Source organism: Heterodontus francisci, chromosome 36 (genome assembly GCF_036365525.1).
Source record: "Heterodontus francisci isolate sHetFra1 chromosome 36, sHetFra1.hap1, whole genome shotgun sequence".
Taxonomy (NCBI): domain Eukaryota; kingdom Metazoa; phylum Chordata; class Chondrichthyes; order Heterodontiformes; family Heterodontidae; genus Heterodontus; species Heterodontus francisci.
The window spans coordinates 40,281,001-40,295,228 of NC_090406.1; the positions used below are offsets into that span (position 1 = coordinate 40,281,001).

General features: G+C 42.0%; 1 protein-coding gene across 1 annotated transcript in view; it reads left to right on the forward strand.

Moving 5' to 3' along the window:
* The window catches only part of LOC137351760 (receptor-type tyrosine-protein phosphatase delta-like), a 583,992-nt gene that overhangs the window by 510,964 nt on the left and 58,800 nt on the right, over positions 1-14,228 (forward strand). The window contains exon 28 of the mRNA XM_068016566.1: positions 2,421-2,540. Within this exon, the coding sequence (XP_067872667.1) occupies positions 2,421-2,540 (120 nt within the window). The remainder of the gene's footprint in view (positions 1-2,420; positions 2,541-14,228) is intronic.

The following is a 14,228-nucleotide window of genomic DNA, read 5'->3' on the forward strand; positions in this document are numbered from 1 at the left end:
CATTCAATCCTCTAGTGAAGGTGCTGTTTCTTCCTGCGGTTGTGGCAACCCTCCAGCACCTTGTCCAAACAGACATTCTTCATGTGAGCTTAGTAACAAGTGTGTGCAGGCTCTTCAACTGTGGCTAGTATGGCTGCCAATCACAATCCTGTCCTCACACAAATTTCAGATGCGATGTTCTACTCAGCTGTAGACTAGTTGGTCAGCTGGACATTTAAGATCTCTGTGTCCTGCCCAACATCTGTTCCTCAATCTATGTCACCAAAAACAGATTAACTGGTGATTTTGGTCGGGGCCCATTTGCTGTGTTACTCAATAGCAACAGCCAGTGTACCGCAAAGCACCCCATTCTGCCTGATGTGCTTTGGGATGTTTTGGAGCGATGCACTACAGCACTATATAAATGCAGGTTCTGAAATACATTGTAAATGGAATCACAGCACTCAATCTGCTCCATGTAGGGTTGATTGCCATAGATTACAGCACCTGGCCTTGACATAAATAAGGCTTCAATCGACTGGCTGCTGGTAAATTAATTGTCAACAGCTGCATTTGGCAATAGAGACCCTGCCTATAGCAATAGCGCCCTCTTCCCATTGATGGCTGCATATGCAGCCTCGATACGACTTGGGGCTGTGAACTACTCTGCTGAGTGTAAAGTGCAGATGACCAGTATTTGCTTTTATATTGAACCCGTGTCCCCCAGTTGGGAAACCATGTCCAGTATAAATGTGATAGGCACTGTTTAATGTCCTGTTAATTCCCAAAGTAATCCCACAATGTGGTATGGCTACCTGTGTTCCCTTGTAACAGCTGTATAATATCAGGTCACAAATAAAAACAGAATGCTGGAAATACACAGCAGGGCTGTCGGTGTCTGAAAGACAAAAAGCAGCATAACATTTCATATCAGACAAAGGGTCTCTACTCAAAAGGTTAATCTGTCTTGTCTCTTCACAGATATTGATGCACCTGCTGTGTGTTTCCTGCATGTTCTGTCTTCATTTCAGGTTTCCAGCACTCAGGAGATTTTTTTTTTACTTTTCTTGAATCAGTAACTAAGTACGGGGTGAGAAAGGCTAGTCTGCCATTTTGTGGCTCACCATCCAAAAGGGACCTAAAGCCTATCCTGCATGGGATCCAACTGTGGAAGGATTTTCACTCCTTTGGCCCTATCCAGCATTCTGGTCCACATATTACTGTGAAGAAAATCTTCCTGCCTAAATTTGCCTTTCAGTAGTTTGAACCTGTACATTTTTATTCTACTATCATAGTATAACACAAGGCAGATGTGAAGTTAATCTGTCTTATCTAATATAATTTTGTACCACTGATTATGTTATTGCTGCAGGTTCCTGGTACCCACTGTGTCTCTACTGGGACTGATGCATTGTAACATTGCCTGTCTCTGTTCTTACTGCAGCCATTCATTGCCGAAGCCCTCAGCCATGCTTATCTCACCTCCGGACTTGACTATTCCAATGCTCTCCAGGCCGTCCTCCATTCTCCACTAAACATAAACTTGAGGTCGTACAAAACTCTCCTACCTGAATCCTAACTCGCACCAAGTCCCACTGTGCTCGTTGACCTACATTGGCTCCTGGTCCACTGACACCTCAAATTTAAAATTAGATTAGATTAGAGATACAGCACTGAAACAGGCCCTTCGGCCCACCGAGTCTGTGCCGAACATCAACCACCCTTTTATACTAATCCTACACTAATCCCATATTCCTACCAAACATCCCCACCTGTCCCTATATTTCCCTACCACCTACCTATACTAGTGACAATTTATAATGGCCAATTTACCTATCAACCTGCAAGTCTTTTGGCTTGTGGGAGGAAACCGGAGCACCCGGAGAAAACCCACGCAGACACAGGGAGAACTTGCAAACTCCACACAGGCAGTACCCGGAATCGAACCTGGGTCCCTGGAGCTGTGAGGCTGCGGTGCTAACCACTGCGCCACTGTGCCGCCCTTCTCATCCTCATGTTCAAATGCCTTCAAGGCCTTGCCCATCCGATCTTTGTAACCTCCTCCAGCCCTACAACTATCTGAGAGCTCTACATTCCTCCATTTTGGTTGTGATTATGTGTTCCAATACACCCTGTATCAGTACCTATATGCACTGCTTGCACTCAGTTTCTCTGTGTGTGGATACCTGTGCCCACTGCCTGTACCCAGTGACTCTGATCAGGTATCTATACCTGCTATCTGTACCCAGTGTCTCTGTACAGCTATCTGAAACCACTGCTTGTACCCAGTGATTCTGTACAGGAAGCTATACTCTCTCTCTGTACCCAGTGACCCTCTAAAGGTATCTATATTTGCTGCCTGTACCCAGTGTCTCGGTACAGGTATCTATACCTGCTATCTGCAACCCCTCTAATTATTTTTCTCACACGTCTTTGTGCAGGTGAAGTGTGACCAGTACTGGCCTGGCCGAGGAACAGAGACCTACGGAATGGTACAGGTGACTTTGCTGGACACCATCGAGTTGGCCACCTTCTGTGTTCGAAATTTCTGTCTCCACAAGGTAACTAACTTCTCAAATTCATTTAACAAATTTCAGACCAGCAGTGAGTGGTTGTACAAGACTGTGAGGAAAATGACAAAGTTAAAGGTTGGGAAAGGTATATAAATAGTTCACAGTGGTGTTAGATAAGACAAACCCAGCATATTTCCATGAATTCAGGCCTGTAGCTCAAGAGGAGATCAATTTGAATTAATGAAAAGTTAACTGTGGTGTGGTACTAGAAAACGTGCCTCTACTCAAATTTTAGAGTCATTTACAGCACCGAAGGAGGCCATTCGGCCCAACGAATCTCTGCTAGCTCTCCATAGAGCAATCCAGTCAGTCTCACTCCCCACTCTATCCCTGGAGCCCTGCAAGTTTATTTCCTTCAAGTGCCCATCCAATTTCCTTTTGAAATCATTGATTGTCTTCACTTCCACCACCCTCATAGGCAGCGGGTTCCAGGTCATTACTACTCACTGTGTAAAAAGGATCTTCCTTAAATCCCCCTGTCTCCACTTCCACCACCCTCATAGACAGAGTGTTCCAGGTCATTACCACTTACTGCGTAAAAAGGCTGTTCCTCACATCCTCCCTGCATTTCTAACCCAAAACCTTATATCTGTGTCCTCAGTCCTTGTACCATTAGCTGATCGGAACAGCTTTTCTTTGCCTACTTTATCTAAACCAGTCATAATTTTGTACACCTCTGTCAAATCTCCCCTCAATCTCTTTTGCTCCAACGAGAACAACCCCAGCTTTTCCAACCTAACCTTGTATCTAAAATCCCTCATCCCTGGAACTGTTCTGGTAAATCTCCTCTGCACCTGCTCAAGGATCCTCACATCCTTCCTAAAGTTTGGTGACCAGAACTGGAAGCAATACGCTAGTCGTGGCCTAACCAGAGCTTAATAAAGGTTCAGCATTTTGTTGAACGTTTGCAATGATCTACTGAAATTACAAACATTGGGAGAAGTTCAAAATACCAGTCGAATGGAAGGCTGAACAAGTTAAATCCACATCGCAGTTAATTTGCAAACATCTCAAATTGCTGATTTGGGATTTATCCAGCAATGGGGTAACATTGCTAAGAACAACCCTTTCCAAACTGCCAAGCCCACCAAACCTGAAACAGAAGCAACACCCTGGTAATAAATATGACAGAAATTAGAACTGAGTTGTCTTGACTTTGTGGGCTAGTTTTCCAGGGCTTGTAGACGTCAGACTGGATTCCCTGGGAATTAGAGTACAATCTTCAGTGGAGCAAATAGCTTTTTCCCGCCTGTAACTTTTTATTGTGTTCTTGTAATGTATTAGGATAGGAAGGGAGGCTGCATTTTTTGCTTGATACAAGCCAGGAGCATGATTGTGGTATGACAAATCATCAGAATTAACAATCAGTCCATACATGAACTACCCAACCAAAAGAACGCATTTACTTTGGATTAATCCTTCACCACCACATTCTACATAGAGTCAGATGTTCTTTGCATGTTCTCTTTGATGGAGATGATTGGACACAAATTAATCTATCTGATCACCCCCCACCCCTGTCCGCCCACCTCCCATTATCGGTTGCTGATGGAGGTGAGGAGGAGCTGTATCTGAGTGGGAGAGGCTGTGTGGGTGATGGAGGAGCTGGTATCTGACAGTGGGACAGGCTCTATATTGGTGATGTAAAAGCTGGTATATTAAAGTGAGAGAGCTTTGTGTATGGTTGTTGGAGGAGTTGATATCTGAGAATGAGTGGAACACTAAAGATTGCTCTGGACAGTGATAGTCCCTCCATGTGACCAGACTTCACACTCTGAGCTCCAGAGGGTTTAATCATACCTGTTAAACAGCATTAATCTCCAGTTTGGTTACCACAGAGATTCATTTAATTACCTACAACCATGGGGATTCTGGCACATAACAACCTACAGATGGAGAATGTGACTCATTTCAGGAAGACTTTTAGGAGCCTAAGGACAAAAATGTTTCAAATATCATGTTCAAGCACACATTTATAATGTATTTATTGGTCTCCCCTTTTAAAAATATTCTGCTTTTCTATTCTGTTTACCAAAGTGGATAATTTCACACTTTCCCACATTATTCTCCATCTGCCGCCTTCTTACCCAATCACTTAACCAATCTATATCTCTTTACAGCCTCTTTGCATCCTCCTCACAACTTACTTTTCCACCTAGCTTTGTACCATCAGCAAACATTAATGCATTACACTCAGTCCCCTCATCTAAGTCATTGATATAGATCATAAATAGCTGAGGCCCAAGCATTGATCCATGCGGCACTCCACCCTGCCATCACAAAAATTATCCTTTTATTCCTACACTCTGTTTTCTGCCCATTAGCCAATTCTCAATCTGTTCTAATGTATTACCCTCAACCCCAAGAGCCCTAATCTTGTGTAACAAACTCTTGTCTGGAACCATAATCTAATGCCTTCTGAAAATCCAGATGTACTAAATCCTCTAGTTCCCCTGATAGTTACACCCTCAAACATGATTTCCCTTTCATAAAACAATGTTGACTCTATCTAATCATATAATGATTTTCCAAGTGCCCTATTACCATGTCCTTAATAATAGATTCTAGCATTTTTCCTACTATTAATGTCAGGTCTATTGTTCCCTTTTTTCTCTCTCCCTCCGTTCCTGAATAGCAATGTTACATTTGTTAACCCCCAATCCATGAAGACTTTGCTAGAATCTAGGGAATTCTGAAATATCAAAATCAATGCATCCACTATCTCTTGCTACAACCAAGGTGGGAGGAGTGCACTGTCTTTACTAGTTCCACTTCCCCACAGGTTACAATTTTATATTTAAATGTTTACCTGGTTACTGGTATAGCCAATCATACACTATATTTTTTTATCCCAGAATAAAATACACCAACCAGGTTTCTTTAATAAACAACAAAGTTATCAGTTTAATAAAACAAGAATTAACCAGTAACAAAGCAAAGCATTAATTCACAGATTGAAATATGAAAGTTCCCTTTTTAAATTCCCCAATTATACTCTCTCACTCACATATGCACACAAACTAGAAAAAGTACAGAAATTCTCTCTGCAGAGGTCCATTACAAAAAAAGACCAACAAAAAGACTACTTTGGCCAAATACTTGCTAGTTCTTGATTGAAAAAAAGAGATATGGAAGGAAGTCAGTTGTCCCTTTTTTGGTCTGGCATCCGGATATACGGAGATGGGTCACTGGTATCGTTTCAGAAGCAGTCTGTTCTGGAGATGTCGAGAATTATTCTAGTAGGCTTTCCAGGAGAAATGTGGCATCAAGGTTTTCTGCCAGCACACACTTGAATGGCAGGATTTTTTTCCAACTTCTCAGGAGCTATGCAGCACCAGGGATTTTAGTTCTCCCACACTGGATCTTTGCAGGATTTCTTCAAAGAGGTAGAGAAGGAGGTGAGCTGGGTGGTTTCTTTTTTTCCCTGGTAGGAAAACACCAACTGTCTCCAAGCAGTTCACACCCCAACTAATCTGAAAACAATGTCCAAACCCCAAATGGAGGGTCGACCTCCAAACCTCCATAGATCTTGACATGTGGCTTCTCTGTAACCATTTTTCCCCAGGTCACCAAGGGGTCTGTTGTTTACTGAGCCCAAAGCACATGACTTTCAGCACAGGTAGTTTTCAAACTACATCTCAAGTGTCCTTTCGGTGAACTTGGTTAAAAAAAAATACATCCATGGAATCTTTTCAGTTTAACACAAGTCCTCAAAAAAAAATTAAAATGAAAGCACTTTCGTAACACTCTGCAGCCACCACTTTTAAAACCCTATGGTCTAGGCCATCAGGTCCAGGGGAATTGTTAGCTTTTAGTCCCATTAATTTCTCCAGTGCTTTTTCTTTACTAATATAAATTACTTGTAAGTTTCTCACACTCATTAGACCCTTAGTCCCCCACAATTTCTGGAATGTTCTTTGTATCTTCTACTGTGAAGACAGACACAAAATATTTGTGTAACGTCTCTGCCATTTCCTTATTCCTCAATATAATTTCTCCTTTCTTTGCCACTAAGCGACCCACGTTTTCTTTCATTAATCTCTTTTTTACATACTTGTAAAGGTTTTTTACAATCCATTTTTATATTACTTGCTAGTTTACTCCCATATTCTATTTTCTCCCTCTCTCTCAACTTCTTGGTCATTCTTTGGTGATTTTTAAGACCCTTCCAATCCTCAAGCTTACTGTATTTGCCAACATTGTAAACCTCTTCTTGTAACCTAATACTATCCTTAATTTCACTAGTTAGCCATGATTAGACCTTTAAATGTTCTCTATTGTTTACTATCATGTCTTTTAATCTAATTTCCCAATTGATCTCAGCCAACTTGCCCCTCGTACCTCAATAATTGGCTTTGTTTAAATTTAAGACCTAGCTTCAGACTTAACCGCATCACTGTCTTATCATTTTACGATCACTCTTCCCAAGAAGATCCTTTATTATAAGATTACCAATTAACCTTGTCTCAGGATTACTAATAACCCTGACTTCATGAGACAAGCTCTTGCTGCTCTAGCATGACCTTTCTGTTTCCCACACCAGGCATTTTGTGCCCTTTGTCTGTGAGATTGTCCACAAAACACCATCTACAGTCTTCAAGCTTTTAAAATCCAAGTTTGGTATCTCTGTCTTTTTTAATTTTGATGGGATCCTGCACAATAGGCATAAGGCATTCACATTAGTTTCTCATTTAATAAGAGACCCTGAATAATGTTATTACTACTGGACTTTTGTTCAATAGACTAGCCATCTCTTGCACGACCTTCCAGCAGTGAAAGAGAGCAGACATTCATCCCATCAACCTGGGCTGAACTTAAACCACTTTTAAATGTACCAGGTTGTGCTGTACGGTGTCACTTAAATCTGTAGCTGGAGCAGTGGAAGGTGTGTTAGATGCAGCTCTGTGTGGAGAATGGCACAGTGGAGTCATCCTTGTGTGGTCTGTTGCCCATAAGTTGCACCCGTGCCCAACTTGTTTTTGTTCAATCATGAAGTCTAGGTAAAGGCACAAGACCCCATAGTTCAGGACACCACCAAGGTAGAACAGATGGAATAAATCAAGTGCTAAATATTAGGTGACGCCAGGGTTGAGTTTTATTGTGTGGATCATAGGAGTAAGGAGAGACTGTGGAATGCATGACTTTCTATATTTCTGAGGCTGTCAGAAAGATTGAGTCTGAGACTGTGATGACTGTTCATTTCAACAATGTGCAGGTGGATTAGTATGGAAGAATGAATAGAATGATGTATTTGGAGAAATAAAAGAGGAAGATTTAGAACAGCACTGCTCACAGTACTATTGATGAAATAGAGAGTGGAATAATTGTGACTGAGATTGATGCCTAGCTGTTAGGTAGGAATTGGCTATCAAATGACAAGCTTTGTCTGGTACCATGTTCATGAGTGCAGGTGAGACAATAGAAGATCATCCATAGATAGTGGAGCAGTAGCTGTATCTTGTGAAGGACTGAGCAGGGAGCAGATCTCCTGACATCTTGGTCAGTATTGGGCTAGCGCAAGGCAGTGAAAAAGGAACAAGTCTTGCCATTGGATTTGAAAATCCTTGTGGTATTTGCCTCCCATTCTCTCCAAGGATGTCAAAGACAACTAGGTAGGGAGGATCGAATACATCGCATATTTTCAGTTTTGTACTGAACAGCCCTTTTTGTTGCATGGGTTTTTCATGAATGGTCTAAAATGTAAATTGTGCACCAAAGGTCTAATTTTTAAAGCAGGAATCTATCTTTCTCCACACCTTATAATGTGGCAAGGCTAGCTATTAAACTTTCCAATCTATTTCCATCTCCAACAAAGCCAAATCAGAACTCAAATTCTCCATCCTCATTTTTGTCCCCTTGCCAAGTTTCGGACTTTCATGCTTTTCAAGAAAATCTTTGAACGATTCAGCTGCCATGTTAAATTGCATTTTCATGTCTACATTATAAAAAGAAATGATAAGGTGTGGTAGAACATGCAGCAACGTTTTATTATGTCATTACCACCAAGCTGCAACACTTGGAGACATAAAGACACCCACTGGCTGGAGGGTCATTAAAGGGGATCATTTCTCCCTTCTATATTTTTGGGGAATGGATCATGCCCCTTCTTTCCTTTTCCACCCTCTCCAAATCCTGAAATTGCCCCGATGTCTCTTCATACATATTTTATGTATTTTTTATATTGCTGAGTTTTATCTTTGATAGTTATTGATATTTCAGAGGATTCTCGCCATCGGGACTTAATTTAATATTGATCACTATATTCTTCTGTTCATTTTTTTTCTAAATTTATGGCGAATCTTATGCTGTTAAGGTGAGGGCTTTTGGTGCTGTGAACTGGAAACGATTAAGGCACCGCGGTGTCGGCATCAAGCAACCCAAACCTGACCAGACATACAACGGTTAGATGCAGAGTAAAGCTCCCTCTACTCTGCCCCAACAATGTGTCTCCACACCAATCTCAGAAGAGCACCCCCAACTTTACCAATATGGCTTTTCTTGCCACTTTCTAAACCAGTCATTCAAAGTGAGTCTGAATGAATGTTGAAGTGCAGGCTGTTTTATGCAATAGGCCCTTGCCCAGTAGGACCGAGATTGAGACTGCCCAAACCTAAGATCCTTACAACCAACAAAGTAGATTTTCATGGCATCAATTTGGACTGGATTCAAGCACAGGTCCCAGAGTTGAGCGTCTGTCCATTTTAGTTAGTGTTTGGATTTTTCTGGTCAATGATTGTTCTTTGTTAATTTTATATTAATTGGTTTAATTGTAGGCAGGCGGTGGGCATTAACTGGGGATTCACTTGTGCCCCTACAAGCACACACACACTGCAGCTGTGGTTGTTGGGTTAGGAGCTTATATTGTGTAACACTGTAAATAAATATAAAAGTATGTAAAGATTGGCTCCAGTTCTATCCTTTACCATCTAGCTTTCTGGAATTGAACATTCTTGACTTTAGGGCTTGGGGGGCTGGTATCAGGTAGGCGATTGTGAGGGAGCTTGATAATCAGTAGTAAAGGTAGAATCCTGAACTTCAGGATAGCACAGCTTCCAGTATCCTTCCAAGACAAGCCATCTAGTGATATCATTAGCACAAAATATTTTGAAAATCAGCTGAAGCATATGTTAAGTCGCTCTTTCAATTTGTATGTTGAGATAGAACATAGAACAGTACAGCACAGTACAGGCCCTTCAGCCCACGATGTTGTGCCGACCCTTTAACCTACTCTAAGATCAGACTACCTGCATACCCTTCATTCTACTATCATCCATGTACCTATCCAAGAGTCGCTTAAATGTCCCTAATGTATCTGCTTCTACTACCACCGCTGGCAGTGCATTCCACGCACCCACCACTCTCTGTGTAAAGAACCTACCTCTGACATCCCCCCTAAACCTACCTACAATCACCTTAAAATTATGCCCCCTGGTGATAGCCCTTTCCGCCCTGGGAAAAAGTCTCTGGCTATCCACTCTATCTATGCCTCTCATCATCTTGTACACCTCTATCAAGTCACCTCTCATCCTTCTTCGCTCCAATGAGAAAAGCCCTAGCTCCTTCAACCTTTCTTCATAAGACATGCCCTCCAGCCCAGGCAGCATCCTGGTAAATCTCCTCTGCACCCTCTCTAAAGCTTCCACATCCTTCCTATAATGAGGCGACCAGAACTGAACACAATATTCCAAGTGTGGTCGAACCAGGGCTTTATAGAGCTGCAGCATAACCTCGCGGCTCTTAAACTCAATCCCCCTGTTAATGAAAGTTAATGATGTCAGTAAAGTTTTATTGTGGGGTGGGGTGGGTGGGTGACAGTGATGAAATTGGACAAGACCAAACAGAAGTAGCTATTAATTATAACTTCATGTCATTGTTTTATTTTTAAAGCCCTCATGATGAGAATCATTAAGGTTAGAAACCTCTTGCTTCCTATTGGGGCAACTTAAAGCAATCCCGAATGCACTACATTAAGCAAGAACATTAGCGGCCCTTTATGGAGTACAGGAGATCTGCTATCCGTCATAATGCAAATGAAAATGTTCTCTAGACACAGGCGGTGATCTGAGATGAGAATCTTTCTCTGGCTTGCCTAATAGACCATGCTGGGTTTCAACCATTTCAGCAATCTGCAGCAGGGAGGCTGGAGTCTGACAGCAGCACTGATGCATCCTTCCACCCGAATAGGTCAAGAGTTGCGCAATGGAGCTACAGGACCTCACAGCAGAAACCTCCTTGGAGGAGAATGCTCGTTTTATTAGTAACAGGTTTAGCATATGAAGAAGGTCTGTCACATCCTCTGCAGCATTTGGATTTCATTGATGTTGTTCAAGAGAGTTTCTTTTTCCTGATTCCCAGCCTATCCCTCAGCCCCCTCATCTTTCTCCAATGCCCCTCCTTTCCTCAAGCTGCAGATTTTTCCCAGGGTAGGGTGCCACATTGCTGAATACCCTCTCGCGTCTCTCGCAAGTGATCTTACTTCTTCATTGTGGTTAAGTGGCCTAACAGTACTCAAATGGTATCACAACTGAACCTGATTTTGTCTTCACCTGATGGCCTCACACCCTCATTTTCCATTACATGCTGGAGAGCATTCAGAAGCAATGACTGGCTGATTTTGTTTACCCCTACCCCCTTCCCAGTCTAGGGGGTTGAAGTTTATTGTAGCATGACCCAAAATCCAGCACAAACTACCCTTTAAATGTTATTGTCCAACAGTGTTCTGCCTGTCTTAGTAGTGTTTCACCCAGATGATATAATGGACCGAGCAGAAAAAGTATGGTTAAGATTCTATCTATGACATCAGTGGAATAATCCATTAAAGGCAGAGAGAGAAACATATATGTATTAAGAAATAAAATTTCAGGCTTATATTCCAGACTTTAATCTTTTAGATCCTTACAGTGTTAATCAAAAACCTCTCAGTTATCTGCTGGTGATTTAGGATCAATTTCTATTTTAAAGTAATTAATCTTTCCTATATTAAACCTTTCATTTCGTCATGCTCATTTCCTGTTACACTTTAGCCAGCATACTTCAAGGCGTCATATGGTAGTGTATGTTCTCTGATTCACCCTGAGCAACATCACAGGAGATCAGCTAGTATAAATATACATGACTCGGAGGTAATTTGAAATATGGAACACAGTTGTGATGTTTAGCTTCTAACGTGAAGCTGTGTTTAACCCGTCCTACCCCTTTCAGGCAATTTTCCAGTTCTCCCAAGGGCAAGGTGATCTAAATAGGCACATCTTAAGATCAGTTTACAGGTTAATTGTTAAGGAAAGGTTTAGTATATTGAAAGTTGCATAATAATCCCCAGCTCCTATTCTAGAGGAAATCCCAGGTTGCTGGGTCAAAACGAAACAGCATGACCTAATTGGCTTTTTTTTTTCTTTTATATATAATTTTGGCACTTTGAGGTGTGCCAGATATGAACTAAACACAAACGTTTGACAACAACAACTTGTATTTATGTAGCACCTTTAACATAATAAAGCATCCCAAGGCGCTTCACAGGAGTGTTATAAAGCAAAATTCGACACCAAATCACGCAGAAGATATTAGAGCGGATGGTCAAAATCTTGGTCAAAGATTTAGTTTCTAAGGAGCGTCTTAAAGGAGGAAAGAAGTAGAGAGGCAGAGAGGTTGAGGGAGGGAATTCCAGAGCTTAGGGCATAGGCAGTTGAAGGCATGGCTACCAATTGTGGAGCAATTTAAAATTGGGGATGCTCAAGAGGTCAGAATTGGATCAACGCAGATATCTTGGAGGCATATGGGGCTGGAAGAGATTATAGTGATAGGAAAGGGGTGAGGCAAGAATAATATACCAAATAATTCTTGCTGTACATTTGTCACACTTCAGTGTCAAAAGTACGTATAAAATAACAATATAAAACAGTATGATTGTGCACATTCTTGTCATAACCCCTTTGTCATGTACTTCAAACATCACAAATGTGTATGTATATATGCAAACTCTTGCAGTTGATTGACTCAAACGTCACATTCCTAAATCTGCATTATTCAGAACTGTAAGCAGCAAGGAAATCTACACATCAAAAAAGACATTTCAGGGCGTAATAAAGGTGTTAAAAAGTAGTTCAAAGTGACATGATTAAACTTTGTACAAAATTGTCCGCCATGCCTTTGAGGACCATAATTAATATTTTTACTGTGTAGGCTCAGCCTTTCTGGGACTTGAGCTGCAGTTCCTCCTCGAGCTATTATTCTGTCAGCTGGAAGGAGCTGACAACTACACCTGTGTTGGCAGTCCCCAGAATGCCTCAGTTTGAGCTTGTGTATGGTGGAGAATCTCCCGGCATGCATCAGTGTGATTCCGTCAACTAATTTGTGCAGAAACTCAAAGCCTTTTTTCCCTCAGGGTCTATCAGAGATTATAATTTTATGAAACCATCTCAAAGCTAGCTGGAAAATTAATTTTAAGATGTCTCTGAGGTAAAGATTTACAGAAAAAATATTTGTGGAGAACATCACTGCCTGAAGGGGTGGTAGAGGCAAGAACCCTCACAAGATTTAAGAAGTATTTAGATGAGCACTTGAAATGCCATAGCATACAAGGCAACGGGCCAAGTGCTGGAAAATGGGATTAGAATAGATAGGTGCTTGATGGCCAGCACAGGCGATGGGCAAAGAGCCTGTTTCGGTGCTGTGTGTGTGTGTCGTGAGTGTGTGTATGTGTGTAGAGTGAGAGAAGTCACAACTAAATGGTTATAGCACCTACCTAATTTTTCATTCATACCGAGAATTTGAAAATAATGTTTGCTGACAAAGTCTTTTTATATTTGCAACTGTGATGTATCAGTGGGTAAGGAAAACAATTAATTTTGTTTCCAGGGCACACCTTTTGTTTTACTGAAGATATGCACCTTGCAATCGCTTCTACATCCCAGCTAGAGGCCTGCTCAGGTCGGGAAAAAAGAACCCGACCCGGCCCGAGTCCCTCCGATTTTGCCCTGAGCCCGACCCGACCATCCCTTGATTTACCTTCCGACTGGGAAGGTCCACGAAGCTGCAGCGCATGCGCAATGACGTCATAGTGACGTCACTCGCTCACTGCGCAGACTGTTTGGTCCCAGACTCCCAGCTGAGGTAGGTTTTTTCATTTCGATACTTAACGGCAGAGCACTTACCATGTGTGTCCAACCTGACCTGACCCGACTCGGCCCAACTCGAGCGCCGTACCCTGAAGATGCGCCCGACCCGACCCGAACCCGACGCAAGTCTTCGGGTCCCGTCGGGTAGCAGGCCTCTAATCCCAGAACCACCCCCCCCCCCCCCTCACCCCCACCCCCAAGCAGTGTAATTTCTGATCCACTGTGATATACAATAACCAATACTATAGTATGCAGATGTCGCTTTGTCACAGAGGCGAAACAATCTTCAGATGCTGTGCTGCAGGCTTAAAGTGCTGAGCACGTCCCAATCTGCAAGTGACAAGACTAGAAAAAGAATTGAAGTGTGAATGACCTGAGCCTCTGATATAACAATTGAACTCTCATCCGGTATGCATTTTGTCTTTTGCACTCCAGATGTTCCACTCTATTACAGATGGTAAATTATTTTTTAATAAACAATACGTGCCACATAACATTGGACACGTATGACCTGCAGCCCAAAATTTACAAGCCTTTTCAATTTGCACAGTTTCCGAACCAA